The sequence below is a fragment of the Elephas maximus genome, chromosome 7 (genome assembly GCF_024166365.1).
Source record: "Elephas maximus indicus isolate mEleMax1 chromosome 7, mEleMax1 primary haplotype, whole genome shotgun sequence".
Lineage (NCBI taxonomy): Eukaryota > Metazoa > Chordata > Mammalia > Proboscidea > Elephantidae > Elephas > Elephas maximus.
Window position 1 is genome coordinate 42,851,693 of NC_064825.1, and position 17,347 is coordinate 42,869,039.

The 17,347-nt window shown below is 43.3% G+C and overlaps 1 protein-coding gene across 2 annotated transcripts in view; it reads left to right on the forward strand.

Annotated features, from left to right (window-relative positions):
- The window catches only part of TENM4 (teneurin transmembrane protein 4), an 887,828-nt gene that overhangs the window by 270,108 nt on the left and 600,373 nt on the right, over window positions 1–17,347 (forward strand). For both annotated transcript variants that reach the window (XM_049889686.1, XM_049889688.1), the window contains exon 5: window positions 8,798–8,905. In XM_049889686.1, the coding sequence (XP_049745643.1) occupies window positions 8,798–8,905 (108 nt within the window). The remainder of the gene's footprint in view (window positions 1–8,797; window positions 8,906–17,347) is intronic.

The window sequence follows — 17,347 nt, forward strand, 5'->3', positions numbered from 1 at the left end:
TTCTCTGGTGAACATGGAGTATCTTTCCTCTTACCCCCAGTGAGTTGTACGTTGATGTGCTCCATGTATTCCACTCAACATTCCTTCTGACTGACGCTCCTGCAACAGCATAGAGCCTCAGGCATTTCAAAGGTAAATCTATACATGGGTCAGATGTGGGCAACACACCTGTGAGGATTCGTGAACCATAGTTTTGCCATGGCATGACATTAGCCACTACTGATGGCTGCACAGAGGAAGAATCACATGAGAGAATATCAAGTGGAAACCTAGACACAGCCTGTTGTTGTTGTGTGCCGTCAAGTTGATTCCGACTCACAGCTGCCTTATAGGACAGAGTAGAACTGTTCCACAGGGTTTCCTGGACTGTAATCTTTATGGGAGCCATTCTTCAGATCTTCTCTCCCACAGAGCAGCCGGTGGGTTTGAACCACCAACCTTTTGGTTAGCAGCTGAGCACTTAACCATTGTGCCACCAGGGCTCCTTAGACACAGCCTGTAGGCCTGAAAATGTCAAACGAGCTCTGCCCAGCTTCCCACACCCAGAGACACTCTACCACAACACGTCCGGAGCTGGCTGGCCCAACCCACGGAGGCCCTCTAAAAAAGCTCTTTCGGGCCTTCATGAATGAAGACGCCCAGTAAAAAATTCACAGGAAAATTACATAAAACCATCTGCTGCCTTTATTTCCCCCTGTGTGCATTAAAAATGCACAGCTGCTCTACATGAAGCATTCCATTACACTGGGTGGTTCATGAGTTGGTCTTGACATTAAGGGCAGAGAGGAGGTAAGGTGGGAGGCGAAGTGGGGGTGAGCATACCCAGGGACTTCCACCTGGACCTGAGTCTTAGGGGCAGGACATTCCAGTTTTTTTCCACCCCTGTTGATGTGTTCTCTGGAGGAAGTACCGCTCTGTGTACATAGTCAAGTCTCACGGTGAGTGTGTGTATGTGTGGTTTTTTTTTTCTTTTTAATCTGAAAATTGGTCTTTGAGTCCACAAGCAGCAGCTGCAGCTGCCATAATTAAAATGAAATAACCTGCTTCCTTCAGTCCTTAGGGAGAAAAGCTTTAAAAAAATAAAATAAAAAAAAACTTATATTCTAAATAGACTCGGGAATGTGATGAATCTCTCTTCTCTCCCTGTTTATTTGCAACAGGTTTTATGGTTTTGGCTTCCTCTGGGGTCAGGAGAAGGCAAGCAAGTTAACCTTTACTGGACATTTATCCTAACCTTATGCACTGGCCTCAGTTGTTCCAACTGCAGGATTTGAATCTAGTTTTGATGCTTCATTTCTTTCGCCTCTGCAATGCCCATTTCCAGCATCACATCAGGCCCCAAATCTCTCAACCTGGTCTGATTCTGTCCAGGGACCTGGGAGGTTTGGCATTATTAAGATGTTATGAAGCTGTCGGCACGTATAATTGGCTTGGATTAGAAACCAAAGCTCTTAGCAATGTAACAAGGTGAAATATTCTGTGCTAATGATTTAAATTTTTTTTTTTTTAATGATTTACATGATACTGTTTTGAAATGATTTTCAGAGGACTGGGTGTGTTCTTGAAGGTGTTGGTTAAAGTCATTCGCCAAACCAGGCTGGGAAAAGAAAATCCCAGGAGAACTGCAGGCTCTGGATCTCCAAATAAGGTAGCTAAGGCGGAACATAAAAGCCACTATGTGCGAGGCCCTGTTCTGGGGATTGAAGATCCAGCAGTCACTGTCTTCAAGGAGCCCCCAGTCTGGTGGAAGAGAAGGACATGCAAACAAATAATTATAAGACACTGGCAATAGTGGTAGGTCAAGAGTGTGACCAACTTGCTGTTGTTTGGGCATTTTTTTCCTCCCAGAGCCCATTTCTTCAATTAAAAATTTGCGAGGGGAAGAAGAGAGAAAGCAATGCCCAGAATGTTGAACATAAAAAGACTAGAAGAAATAATAATGTATGTATTAAGGGTCAGCCATTTCAGAACCTATGGTACTGAAGGAGGAAGTACAAACCGTGCTAAAGGGAATGGTGAAGACAAGGCTCCAGGAGCTGATGGAGTACCAATTGAGATGTTTCAACAGACTGATACAGCACTGGAGGTGCTCACTCATCTATGTCAGGAAATTTGGAGGACAGCCTGCTGGCCAGCTGACTGGAGGAGATCCATGTTTGTGTCCATTCTGGGGAGGGGTGATCCAACAAAATGAGGTAGTCATTGAACAGTGTCATTGAAAACACATGGAAGTAAAATTTTGCTGAAGATCATTCAAGGGCAGTTGCAGCAGTGCATTGATGTGGGGCTGCCAGAGGTTCAGGCTGGATTTGGAGGAGACCATGGAGAGGGACTATATGAAGAGGAGCATGGCATCAGGATTGAAGGAGGACTCATTGGCAGCCTGCGATATGCAGAGGACACAACCTTACTTGCTGAAAGTGAGGAGGACTTGAGGTACTGATGAGGGTCAGGGACTACAGCCTTCGGTATGAACTACACCTCAACATAAAGAAAACAAAAATTCTCAAAACTAGACTAATGGGCAACATCATGATGACTGGAAAGGATATTGAAGTTGTCAGGTATTTCATTTTACTTGGATGCTCAAGGAAGCAGCAGCCAAGAGGTCAGACGACGTGTTGCCTTGAGCAGGTCTGCTGCAGAAGATCATTTTGAAGTGTTGAAGAGCAAGGATGTCACTTTGAGGACTAAGGTGCACCTGACCCAAGCCATGGTATTTTCAGTTGCCTTATATGCGTGCAAAAGCTGGACAGTGAATAGAGGAGAAGACTGAAGAAGAATTGACACATTTGAGTTACGGCGTTGGCGAAGAATGTTGAATATGCCATGGACTGCCAGAGCAATGGACAGGTCTGTCTTGAGGAGGTACAGCCAGAATGCTCCTTAGAGGCAAAGACAACGAGACTTCATCTCACGTACTTTGGACATGTTGTCAGGAGGGACCAGTCCCTGGAGAAAGACATCATGCTTGGTAAAGTAGAGGATCAGCGAAAAAGAAGACCTTAAGTGAGATTGATTGACACAGTGGCTGCAATGATGGGCTTAGACATAGTAACCATTGTGAGGATGGTGTAGGACACCAGTGTTTCGTTCTGTTTTACATAGGGTTGCTATGAGTCTGAGCTGATTGGACAGCACCAAACAACAACACTTTTATCTCTGATCCATTATTATCATTCCCATTTATTAGATAAGGAAATTTAGAGAGTCTTAGTGTTTTGCTCCAGGGTGCACAGCCTTACTGGGTGAGCTACAGTTCAGACCTACTCCATTTGCTTCCAACACCCCTGTTCTTGCCCCTGCACTGGGCTTCCTCCCAGAGAACCTATACCCTTGATTGTCAGGTGTATAGCTCAGCTGTCATCATGTCCCGTGTTTAGAATGAGGAAACCCTTTTTTGTTCCCTTAAAAGGTTGAAGTGATTCGTGACCATCAGCCGCAGGCTGCAGGTGTAATTATCCAGCTCCTGAGTGTATTAACAGTCCTCTGGGCAGTCTTCCCTACAGAATGAAGTCAGAGGCGCGAGACAGCCCACAGCATAGGAACACTGGGTTTCTCACTGACAGTCTATGTGACCTGAGTAGACTCCTATATATCCAGAAGGTGTTCTGCTGGATTTCTGGGTCCACTACTCCTTTTACTGCAGCTTAGCTGAGAAAGAAAAGACAAAAACAAGTAATCCCTGGAAGGGAGAAGAGAACTTTCCTGCCACCTTTGAAATTTTCTGCCAGAGACTGCTGTCGGTGTTTGTGGAACCTAATTCAATATGACCTCTTATCTTTCTGATTACTGGTAGCTGTGGGGGAAGTGGAAACCCTGGTGGCATAGTGGTAAAGTGGCATGGCTGCTAACCAAAGGGTTGGCAGTTCGAATCCGCCAGACGCTCCTTGGAAACTCTATGGAGCAGTTCAACTCTGTCCTATGGGATTGCTATGAGTCAGAATCGACTCGATGGCACTGGTTTTTTTTTTTTTTTTGGTGGGGAAGTTAACAAAAATAAGGGGACTCGAGTGGATATAGGAACTCTGCACTTCCTTCCACCTGGGCTCTGCTGAGAGGCAGCTGAAGAAATGATCATGTTTCATACACCATAGATTATACGAAGAGTGTGTGTTGGGAGCAGAAGGACAAGTATCAGGCATACAGATGTCATTCATGTGCCATGTCACAGAACACTTTATGACTCACCTGGAAAGAGAAAGAACAGGGTGCACACTTTGTCTCTGCTGCTTTCTCTTTGGGAGATTAGTGGAAAAGAGCTGAAATTTCCCAAATTTCCCAAAGCCCCCTTTCCTCATCTGCAAATCTTTCTAGATTCAGGTAATGCTTGCCTGAAGTACCTGGGTGGTGCAAACAGCTAAGCGCTCAGCTACTAACTGAAACTTTGGTGGTTCAAGTCCACTCAGGGGTGCTTTGGAAGAAAGGCCTGGCAATCTATTTCCAAAAAATCAGACACTGAAAACCCTATGGAGCACAGTTCTGCTCTGACACAGGTAGGGTCACCATGAGTTGAAATTGACTAGATGGCAACATGTTGGTAATGCTTGTCTCCTGAAGTTGTTTTGAAGGTTAAATGAGATTGAATATGTCTAAGCACCTAACACCCCACCTTATGTGTGGCACGTGATTGGAAACTCTGGTGGCATAATGGTTAAGAGTTCGGCTGCTAACCAAAAGGTCAACAGCTCGAATTCACCTGGCATTGCTTGGAAACCTTATGGGGCAGTTCTGCTCTGTCCAGTAGGGTTGCTATGAGTTGAAATCGACTCAATGGTCGTGAGTTTGTTTGTTTGTTTTTCTTTTTGGTGCTTGCTCCAGCCATCTGCCTTTCCAATTCAGGTTTGACCTGATGTTATCGTTGTTGTGTGCCATTGAGTCGATTCTGACTCATAGTGACCTATATGACAGAGTGTGCAAATCTTGCCATTTTTATCTTCCTAAAGCAAACCTCCAGTTAGGTCACATCTCTGCTCAAAAGGCTTCAGTGGCTCCCTCTCACTCACTGAATAAAAGCCACATCCTTTAGCCTGGCATTCAGGGGTCTTGCCTGATATACTCACACCACCTATTGTCTTAGTCATCTAGTGCTGCTATAACAGAAATGCCACAAGTGGATGGCTTTATCAAAGAGAAGTTTATTCTCTCACAGTCCAGTAGTAGGCTAGAAGTCTGAATTCAGGGTGCTGGCTCCAGGAGAAGGCTTTCTCTTGCTGTCAGCTCTGGAGGAGGGTCCTTGTCATCAGTCTTCCCTTGGTCTGGGAGCATCTCAGCACAGGAACCTCAGGTCCAAAGTGCATGCTCTGCTCCCGGCACTGCTGTCCTGGTAGTATGAGGTCCCCAGCTATCTGCTTGTTTCCTTTCCCTTTTATCTCTTGTAAGATACAAGGTGGTGCAGGCCACGTCCCAGGGAAACTCCCTTTACACTGGATCAGGGATGTGACCTTAGTCAGGGCGTTAAAATCCCATCCTAATCCTCTTTAACATAAAATTACAGTCACAAAATGGAGGGTGACCACACAATACTGGAAATCATGGCCCAGCCAAATTGTTACACACATTTTGGGGGGAACATAATTCAATCTATGACACCTATCCAACGTGATTTCCTCTCCTTCCTACTACTACACAGCCCACGCTCTGGAAAGCTGAGCTGTGTGCACACTCATTCTTTTCATGCTTTCTCCTTTCATGTCTTTACTCCTGATACTGAAGTACCTTCCCCTTTCCCCTCCTCCCCATCCTTCTGCCCCAGCCACTGGCTCTGGTGCGAGGCTGAGCTTAAATGATATGTCGTCCACTAAGTCCTCCCTGATCTGTCAGCCAAGGTGATGTCTCCATCCCTGTCCTCTCACTAGGCTTTATCTGTCTTTCTCTTACAAAACTGCCAAGCATTATTGTTACTTGTCCTCAAGTCTTATTTTCCTAGCCAGCCCATGAGCTTCTGAGGGCAAAATTTGCTTTTAGTTCCTGAGTATATCTTGTATGGCTATCCAAGAGTGAGTATATGAATGAATGTGTCAGTGAATAAATGAATGAATGTATACCTTTCTAACTGGATTCCCCCACAACGAAGTGCTAGTATATAAATACCCCTAAAACCCTTTTGGAAATTCATAGGTATTTTAGTTTCATTAAAAGTAATTGTGACACTTATTGGAGGTTCTTTGAAAAAGAGAGGATTCAAGAATGGGAATAGAAAAGGGAATAAACAGAAGAAATGTGGCTGAGGTTTTCCCTCCAGCCTTGGCAAAAATGAAGGTAGAAGAAGGAAGAAACAGCCAGGAGTAAGAACTGTAGTGACGTGACTTGGCTTCTTCAACAAGGCAGGAAGGTTAAGGCACAGAAGGAGCGAAGTTATCGTCGTTGTGTGCCACTGAGGCGATTCTGACTCGCAGTGACCTATATGACAGAGTGGGACTGCCCCATAGGGTTTCCCAGGCTGCAATCTTTACAAGAGCAGACTGCCATGTCTTTTCTCCCATGAAGTCACTGGTGGGTTCAAAGCACTGACTTTTTGGGTAGCAGCCGAGCACTTAATCATTGTGCTGCAAGGGCTCCTTGAAGTTATCCTAGACAGATGGAAGTTTCACTACCTGGACAATGGAAAGAAATTTGGGAAAGACCCCAAATCTCTGCCACATCAAACATCCAAGTCACTGGATATGACTGTCACCCCAGTGGGACACTCAGGGACAAAATCAACAACTCTGAATCCTAAAATACACAAGGCACTGGGCACCTGGGTTGAGGTCTAGACACCCAGAGAAAGTGCCTCTTACTATGCCCACTGTTACAGCAAAGCAAAACAAGTTTCTTCTCCTCTTTGAAACTTTGTGGGGTAAGCATCCAAGAGCAAGTCATGCTAAATAGAAATTAAAGGCACAATGCCCATTATTACTAATTTGAGATATACAAAATGAAAATTGTATTCCGTTCAGCATACCAGTTGCCATGGAGTTGATTCTGACTCAAGGTAACCCCATGGTTTCAAAGTAGAACTTCTCCATGGGGTCTTCATGGCTGTGACCTTGTGGAAACAGATGATTGGGCCTTTCTTCCGAGGCACCTCTGGATGTGTTCGAACCACCAGCCTTTCCGTTAGTAGCACAGCACTTAACCATTTGCGCCACTTTTTTTTTTTTTTTTAGTGACTATAACAGTATTTGTAAGAATTTTTTTATGTTTACCTCCAAATTTTGTTTCGTTAATTTTATATCATCCCCTCAGGTCTTCTACACTGGAGTGTTCAAGAATCCAGCCCCCAAGGAAGGGACATTTTGTCCTTGGGAAGATCTTGGTGAACGTTTCTCCCTAATAGACTCACTCTGTTTAAAATAAAGGAAATTCATACTGAATACATATAATGTAGATGAAGCTAGCTAGATTTCACATGCAGGAGAATTTTGTTTTTAATGGGAATTACCAGTAATTCTTCACCTTGTGATAGGCAATAATGGCTTTCTTAGCTAGATTCCTAGGTGTATTTGGCAAATATGTATTTGGGAAACTTCTCAAATAATGACTGTTTACATCAGATGGCTAAATATATCCTTCATGCCTTGTTATTTAGCCCCATGTGTCTTTTACTTGAAAAGGCATTTTGTAGTGACTGGAGTGAGTGTGGCAGTATGGTGAAGTGGAAATATACAGACCCCAAGTCCTGGAGGACTTGTTTTCAAATCCCAGTTCTTCCTCTTGCGATGATCTAAGGCAAATGACTTAAAATCTTTGAGTCTCTCTCACTCTTCTTTTGAATGGGATAGGATTTCTTTTATTCATTTAACAAACCTTTTCTGTGTACAGATATCTCCTTAAGCGCTGGAGATGCCAAGATGAATCAAATTCAGTCATATAATTCTAGGGACAGAAAGCACCCTGGTTCAGAGTTTTCCTCTTCCAAATGAGGAAAGTAAGGCTCAGAGAGGGTGGACGACTTGCCAGAGGCTGCAGTGAGATCAGCAATAGGGCCAGAACCACAACTCTTTTGTGTAATGAACTCTACCCAGGTGTATTCCCAGCCTAACACAGCCATGCAGTGTGTTACAGGGACGATTGGCCCATTTTACAGAGCTTACCAAGTTTCAAAAGGAGCCCTGGTGGTACAGTGGTTAAGTGCTTGTCTGCTAACCAAAAGGTTCGCAGTTCAAATCCACCAGCTGCTCCTTGGAAACCCTATGGGACAGTTCTACTCTATCCTATAGGGTCACTATGAGTTGACTCAACCCAATGGCAATGGTTTTTTTTTTTTTTTTTTTTTTGGTAAGTTTAAAGGAGAGTTAAGTGATTTATTTGCCTGGAGAATCAAAGATAGAACTGCTGCAGCCTCAGCCACATGCTTCATCTCCACCCTGCCAATCACAGCGCACAGTTAATCCTTCATTCAAAAAATACTCAGTTTCTGCTTTGTGCCAAGCCCCGTACTGGGTACCTGGGTTATAAAGAAGACTGACATTTTATCCCTGCCCTTGAGTGCTTTGAACCATTAGAGGAAACAGGCATGTAAACAATGACTGTAAGCCAAGAGCATTACTCCCACAGCACAAGATGAGATGGGAGAACAGAAGAAGGTGTACCCGAATCTCCTGGGAAGGCTACATGAAGGCATTATGCTTGTGTGGATTTGTAGGATGTTTATGACCCCACTTGCATCTCTTCATCACTATAGGACCAGGGACAAATCCCCTTTTTCCATTGGCATGAGTTTGTGATGACTGTTAGGGAGAGACCTGTGAAAAAAGGTTTGAGGTTACCCTGCCACCTTGCTCACTTGGGTACATATTCTCTTCTTCAACAGAAAGGGTCTCGTCCCACCCACCACCCTCCAGGATCCCATGGCCCAGGAGAGAGGCTGCAAGGACCACAGACACTGCTGACTCTTTAGAACGTGCTGACATGGAGCCAGGTCAGTCCCTTTGTCTGCTCTGATTTTCTGTGTCATCAACTGCAAATCTGCGTTATTGATTAGCAATTCCATCTTGAAAGCTGAAAGCATATATATTTCTGGTTCAAGGCTTTTTTTTGAAAAGCATCATGGGAAGGAGAGGATGTCAGGCCAGAGTGAAGGTGGTCTTCTCCGGGAACAGATGCAGTAGGGGGGAAGATGAGTGGCAGCCTGGATGGTAGGAGGTCTTAGCAGGCAAGGGTCAGACATCTAGCGGGGATTAAGTTGAGGGTCTTAGTATCATGCAGGTTCAGGACCACAGAGGTAGCAGTGGAGATTAGGGTCTTTCTAGGGTCCAGTAGACCATCTTACAGGGCCTAGAGTTTGGTGGTTATACCTCAAGCTGAGCTGGAGTGAAACCAGAGACATAGTTGAGAATGAAGTTGGGGGCAGCTGGGTGGGAGGTTGTCCATAGGGTAGGTGGCCTGGAGGCTACGTCCAGCTTCCAGATGACCCTAGAAGCTATTCTTCATATTGCTGTGCAGAAGGCAATGATGTAAGCCGTACAAAAAGAAGTAGGAAGTGGGTTGTTTGGGAAAAGTGGAGAGATGTTTCCAGCCTAGCAGGTGGCCTGGAGGCTACATCAGCTTCCAGATGACCCTAGAAGCTATTCTTCATATTGCTGTGCAGAAGGCAATGATGTAAGCTGTACAAAAAGCAGTAGGGAGTGGGTTGTTTGGGAAAAGTGTAGAGATGTTTCCAGCTTAGAGGAGTAACATAGCACAGAGGAAGTGGAATCATAAATGGAGGCTGGGTCATCAATGAAGGCTGAAGAAGCAGAGCAAGGAGCCAGGAGCAGAGGTAGTAAGCCCTTTATTGATAACAACCTGCTATGAACCTGATTGGATTGACACAATGCCTGCAACAATGGGCTCAAGTATAACAATGATTGTGAGGATGGCACAGGACCAGCCAGTGTTTCATTCCTGTTGTACATAGAGTTGCTATGAGTGGGAACTGACTCCATGGCACCTAACAACAACAGCAACTTGAATCTACTGAATACCAAGCACTTTTTCTAATCTTTGGACAATCTTCCAAGGCTGAAATGTAAGTCTTGTCAGGCTCAGTTATCCTGCAGTAATAAATTAACTCCAGAATTTCAGTGGCTTAACACAGCAAAGATTTATTTCTTGTTCATGCTATATGTCTATCCCAGGTAGTTGAGGTGCTCTGCTCTCTCTAGTGACTCAGGGACCAGGCCGATGAAAGCTCTGCCATATTTTAGGTGTTCTACTTGCCCCATATGGCCTCCTTGGTCTCTACAGTAGGGAAAGAGATAGCTGGGAGGTCGATCACTGGCTCTTAAATGCATCAGCCCAGAAGTGACACACAGCTTATTGGCCAGAAATAATCACATGATCCTGCCTGATTTCTTGGGTGCTGGGAAATGTGGGGAAGATACAGACATTTGTTGAACAGCAACTGCCTCTGCCACAGTAGATATTATTACTTCCATTTCACAGATAAGGAAACTGAGGCTCAGGGAAATTAGCTATCTCATCCAAGGTCTCCCAACTAAAAAGTACTAGAGCCTGAACCTTGCATAATCTCTGATTTAATCACTTATTTAATTATGATACAAAGACATATTGAATACTTAGCATAGGCCCAGCAACATGCTACAGCTCTAGGGATACAATGAAAAACAAAAACAAAGGTAGCTCCCACTTTTACCCTGAAACATGTTTAGCTCCAGAATGAGGTACATGCACTGCATGAAGACAAATATTTCTCTAAGGAGATTTGTACTGGACTGAATAGTGTCCCCCAATAATTCATGTTCGAAGGCAAGAATCACTCCTTATCTTTGAGCCTCTAATAACTAATGTTTGTTGACCTGAGCCCTAAGTGGACCAGAAAACCATCTGGAATTGCAGCCTGGGGGCCCTTTTCTTCCCCCTCTGTGTGTCCCCCTCACCCACAGTCAGGAGGCAGGAGTCCTTGTTGCCAACTCAGCCTCCTCCTGCTTAACACCTGCCTCAGAGATCAGGAAGACGAGGTAAATGGGACACTAATGAAATTCAGAGAGAAAACTAAATTGGGAGGTGTTGCAAACACCATGGAGGAGGGAGACAAGATTTAAAGGGATCTCTCCAGTGTGTGGGGAGCACGATGAATATAAAGGGCGCCAAAGTTAGTGTCACACAAACATCCTCTAACACTTACATATCGGGTGACCTTTGCAAATCACTTTAATTCTAGGGACTTCACTTTTCTGTCTTTAAGTTGGGAGCTTTTTTACTGACTGACACACTTATTCACTCATGACTTTCCACCCCCTTGCCAAAAAGGATTTGAGTGAGTTAACAACTAAAACTGACTAAATAAATGAAATAAGACTAAAAACATTTAATGCAAAACTCAAGGTAGAAAGTGAGAACAAAAAAGGGAGGAAGAAGAAGGAGATGGTCAGGGCCACTCAGAAAAGGGATTCCTAGGAAAGAGACTCGAAACCACTGCCCTAAGGACGGTGTAGGGCTCTTGTGACAGGCAGAAGGGACCATGGAGGCTAAGGACCTTTAAGGATCACAAAGCTCTGGTCAGACATTATCAGTAATGACCAGTGTTTCAGACCACTTTCAAATCCATTATCCATTCTTTCAGTTATAGCCATCAACTATCTGCTATGTGCCAGGGATCCCATGGGGTACTTTTCTGTCCCTTATCTTACTGAATGCTCACTATACCTTGCAAGGTTGTCTTTTCAAGTTCATTTTAGAGATGAGGCTACTGAGGCTCAGAGACCATGAATTATCTTTTCAGTAAATGGTGCGGGGGTAACTGGATATCTACATGCAAAAGCATGAAATTGGACCCCTTCCTCACACCACACACAAATATCAACTCAAAATGGACCATCAACCTTAATGTAAGTGCTGAAACTATAAAATCCTTTGAAGAAAACATAGCCATAAATCTTCATGACCTTGGATTAGGCAATGGTTTGGTACAAACAAAATGAAAAAAAAAAAAAAAAAAACAGACAAATTGAGCTTTGTCAAAATTATAAATGCTTGTGTTTCAAAGAATACCATTAAGAAAGTGAAAAGACAACCCCTATAAGGGACTGTTATCCAGATTATGTGAAGAACAATTACAGCTCAGCAATAAAAAGATGAACAGCCTAATTAAAAAATGGGCAATGGATTTGAACAGGCTTTTCTTCAAAGAAGATAGACAAATGGCTAATAAGCACATGAAAAATGCTCAGCATCATTTGCCATCAGTGAAATGTGAATGAGGGGCATTAGCTCACTTGTTTGGGCCCTGCCTCTCTGAAACCAAAGCCTCCTGACAACACACCTCTCTGATCCTGGGGTAAAGGTTAGAGCTAAGAGAGAAAGAGGACAGGGCCTGGTGTCAAAGGTTTTCATATGAAGAGGAAAGAAGAGGGAGGACCAGGGAGGGACAGGGCAAGACCAGAAGGTACAGCTAAGCAGTAGGCTACCTGTGAGCTCTTCTCCCAGTATTGGACCGAAATTGCCACCTGAGCAGTTTGCACAAGGATGACAGGCAGTGGTTCTCAAACTTTTTGGTTTTAGGATCCCCTTTTACTCTTCAAAATTATTGAAGGTCCCCAAAAATGTCTGTTTATGTGGGTTATAGCTATTGAAATTTGGCATACTAGTAATTATTAGCACTGAAAAAATGTTAATTTTTTTGATTCATTCATTTATTTTAAAGAACAATAATAAACCCTTGCCTTAACATAAATAACGCATGCTTGTGAAAAATAGCTTTTCCCATACAAACAAAAACTCATGGAGAAGAGTGGTATTGTTTTACAGTTCATAAATCTATTAATAGACATTCTGCTGTGCATTTGATCTGGAAAACTCTACTATATATACTCACAGGAGAGTGAGAATGAAAAGGGCAAATAATGTCATAGCATTCTTATAAATAGTTTGGACTTCAAAGACCCTCTGAAAGGGTCTTGGGGATGCCCAGAGCTTCCTAGACCACACTCTGAGAACAGTGGGTGCAGGAAGCGAAAGATCTTTGCTACACAGTTCAGAAGATTGTGGGGAAGAAGTCAACTGCAAACCTAATAAAGAGAGGAAGGGGAGTGTCATAAGGGAAGTAAGAACCATTTTAATGTTTAACCCACTGCCATTGAGTCGATTCCAACTCATAACAATCCTGTAGGACAAAGTAGAACTGCCCCATAGGGTTTCCGAGGAGTAGCTGGTCGGCTCAAACTGATGACCTTTTGGTTAGCAGCCAGGTTTTTAACCACTGTGCCACCAGGGCTACTTTTAATGGACAGGGAACAGGAATTTTCCAGGAATGAAGCCTGGCTGCCTTGAGAAGGCTCCAGGCCTTTGCGCATACTCTCTTGGCCCAGAATGCTTTCTCCCATCTTGGTCTACTTGGCAAAATCTTGTTCTTTAAAGTTAAGCTTAGGTGTAATTGTCTTTGGAAAGCTTTCCTTATCGTCGTTAACATTCTGGAGGCTGAATTAAGCTATTCTCCACACCGCACCCTGGTATGTGCTGCTAGGGTGAGTATTTTGGTAAAAGAATGGTTGGAGGATTCCAAAAGAAGGTTGAGGCATATTGGTGGAAAGCTTAGGTTGCCAGGCAAAGAAGTTGGGAATTTTTTGTTATTGTTGCTTAAGAAGTGAGAAGTCATTGAAAGTTTGTGCCCACTCTACTTAATGGTATACAATTTTATACATGCAGAGGACAGTCATCAAGGGGCAGATAAAGGTCATCCACTACTAATTCTAATTCATTAGTAAATGAAGTAATGTCAGTTATCTAGAAAAGAAGAAGTGTGGGAAAGAAGGAGGAAGGAAATAGTTGAGCACCCTCTGTGTACCAGACATTTGTCATATTATCCAGTTATCACAATCAAAACCAAAAACCAAACCCATTGTTGTTGAGTGAATTCTAACTCATAGTGACCCTATAGGACAGACTAGAACCACCCCATAGGGTTTCCAAGGAGCAGTTGGTGGATTTGAACTGCTGACCTTTTGGTTAGCAGCCTGAACTCTTAACCATTGTACCACCAAGGCTCCATTATCATAATAGTAATGTGTGTTTTCTCCATTTTATAACTGAATAACCAAGGCTTTCTCCCTTCAAAAAAAACTTTCTCCCTTCAAAGGCTACGTTGGGAATAATGGCAGAGCTGAGATTCAAACCCAGGTCAGTCAGCCTCTAATGCCCATGATTATTTTTTCCACTATTCTAAGGGCTTGGTGCCATTTGTTTGGCTTAGAGTGTTTACTGTGACATACTGCTGTTTTAAAAATGTCTTTCTATCCTATCTTTCCAAATATACATTTTAGCTCTTTGAAGGTTGAACATGAACACCAATTATGCTCCTTGGTTCCACCCTTTAGGAGGCTACCATGAGTCCTCAATGACTCTTCATTTCTGTATTTCTTATTTTTCGCAGAAGACATTACCAGATTGAGATGTTAATCCCAATTACTATTAAGTGGTCAGGATTTACTAGAACTTTCCATCCTAGTTGATGATAGAAACCAGGGAGGTCAAAGGACTTGGGACAGATTATAATTTTTCTCAGGAATAGGTGGAGAAATATTTCTAGGTGAAACACCCTAGTTCGTGTATAAATATTGAGTAAGGCAAAGAAGGCTTATGAGGCTAAGAATGTATTGTCATAAAAAAAAAATTGTCATAGAAGGTGCCAATTATGTCACTCAAGCTTCCTGCAGGATCTTCAAGACCATTTGTCCATCCTCCTGGTTTCCTTCACCTCCCCAGGTTTGCACCTTTAATCTTGGATCTGGACTCAGGGCACCTGGAATGCCTACCACCCTACCATGTCATCATCCTTTCGGTACCCAGTATTAATCAGTGTTCCTTGACCTAGTAAACTGATAGATGGTCCTAGAGAGGAGGAAGGAACAGGTAACCTGGGGTCAAGATGAATTCCAAAAGGTGCCACCAATTGTGCTTAAAACCCAAGAGTTCCTTGTCTCCTCAAAGAAAGAACCCCTGTGAGTAAAACCACTTCTGGTCCCAGCCTCTTATTTATTTTTTAGGAAGCGATATCCAGGTAGCCCTAGAAGGCAAGTATGGAATTCTGCCCTTCCACAGGGTTTGCTGGAGTTGGGGTTGGCAGAGTGAGCACTGCCACTGCTGTGAGTGTTGCCATCCTCCTGAAATCTCTTTTACATGATCCTCATTTACCTATCCCCCCGTCGTCTGAAAGATGCTGCTGAGCAGTCCTGGGTGTGCATTTACAAGCCAAATGTCTGTTTATTTCCAAATGGGAAGGTCAGTGTCATATCCTTGGTGGATTCAATTACCAAATCCTGCAAAATCATAGGGCTTGCTTCCTATTGTTAATTGCGTTTTCAGCTGCACACCCTCACCCGGGGTGGCCAGTTTAGCCAAAGCAACCGAGAGAGTGGTCTGGAGGCCTGTTCCAAGAATGTGAACCTTTATGACTGTACTGCCTTGATCTACCTGCTATGAAATGGATGTATTTACACATCTTCCACCCACCACCCCTTTTGTGAAAGTTCTCCCTGGTGGAAAAGAACAATGAGTCAATATCTGTAAGCCCAGAATCTTTTGACTCTTTGGATTCTAATCACGGTGGAAAAGTCAAGTGTGCAGAAAACCTTCCAGAAGAGAGAACAGACATTTGTTGAGTACCTATTATGTGTCAGCCACTGCACTAGACATTTCACAGTCCATTTAACTCCCACAACTACCCAGTGAGGTAAGCGTTGTTGTTTCTGATTCACAGATGGGCCAGTGAAGCCTCAGAGAGGGCCAGTGCCTTTAAGTCACACAGCTGGGAAGTAGGGGAGCCTGGAATTGAATCAAGGTCACCTACTTCAAAGCTCAACTTCATTCCACTGGATTGAAAATAATAGCGGTAACACCACCACCAAGAGCTACCATTTTTGGAGTACTTACTGTATGCTTGACATATATAATGGTTCTAAGTGCATTGCTTATATTAGCTCATTTAATCCTTACAAAAGCCATGTGATATCAGGTACTGTTATTATCCTCCTTTTACACATGAGGAAAACAAGGCATAGAGAATTACTTTCAGAATGAATAATTTTCCAAAAATGGATAATGTTTTTAGATACATCAGAAGGTAAGCCCACAGTAATCTGTCACTGTTTGCTGCTCCATCATGAATAGCTATTGTGTAAAGTAAGCACAGGCCTTCTTCATAGGCTATGCTTATTAAATATTTGGCAGTTGATAATTCATGGTATTATTTCCACCCCACTAGAATGGGTATTTTGGCTGCTATTAAGAGCCTGTGCTAGTCATTCAGCTGCCCCATGCTATGGGAGACTTCTGGTAGGTCAAATAATCCTGGAATATAAGACTCTAGCATGCTAGAAGGTCATATAGTGTAGTGTTAGAAAACAGGATCTGAATTCGGACCACTGGGACCTGATCCTGGCTGACTAGCTCTGGGCAAGTTACTTCATCTCTCTGTGCTTCAGTTTCCTAATATGTAAAATGGGGACAGAAGAGCCCATGTGTCAGTGGGCTATTATGAGGATTAAAAATCATATAAAATGCTTATAATCATGAGTGGCACAAAAAACAGGTGCTCAATAGATGTTATCTGTTGTATTATAGGATATGAGTTTATGGAATTAGACTTAGGCGATGATCTTGTTCTACCCTTTCATTTACAGGTGAAGCAACTGAGGCCCAGAGACAGGCAGTTATTTGCCCAAGTCGCATTTTAGTTTTCTGATTCCAATACCAAAGCGCATTCTGATTCTAGAGACCGTATCTAGGACAGCAGTTTTGAGAAGCCCATGTAGCAGCCCATTTCTGGCAGTTTTAACTGGTAATCTTTCAATCTGCTTGATCTTTTTGAGTCTGTTGTTCTTTATTTATACTTTCAATACCCTTACATATTTCTTTAAAAATAGTAAAAAAGGACCCAGACCCAGTGCCGTTGAGTAAACATGTATTTTATTTTGACTCTTATAATTTCAGTATCTGTAGTCTTCATGGGTCTGATTCTTTTGTTCATTGTTTCTGGTGTCTCTTGCTCATGGTGACTTGTTTCCTCGTGTGTTCTGCATTTTTTTTTAAATTGTGGGCTCATGATTGTTAAACCTTATGAGACTTCTTTCAGGTCTGAGTTCAGATCTTATTGCTCCAGAGAGGATTTACATTTGTTTCTGCCAGGCACCTGGAGGAACCACCAACTTGGCATCACTTTATATCAGAGCTTCGAACTGGTTGAAATCAGTTCAGTCGTGGCCAACCAGGCAAAACCAGAATAGACCCGAATTTTTAAAATGTGGGTGATCTGGAACCATAACCGAAATAGGAGAAATTATGGGTCAAAGCCCTGGGATGGGAGACTCGGAAGAGGCATAGTGAGCCCTTTCAGGCAGGGCTTTGAACCACCTGGGAATCTTGT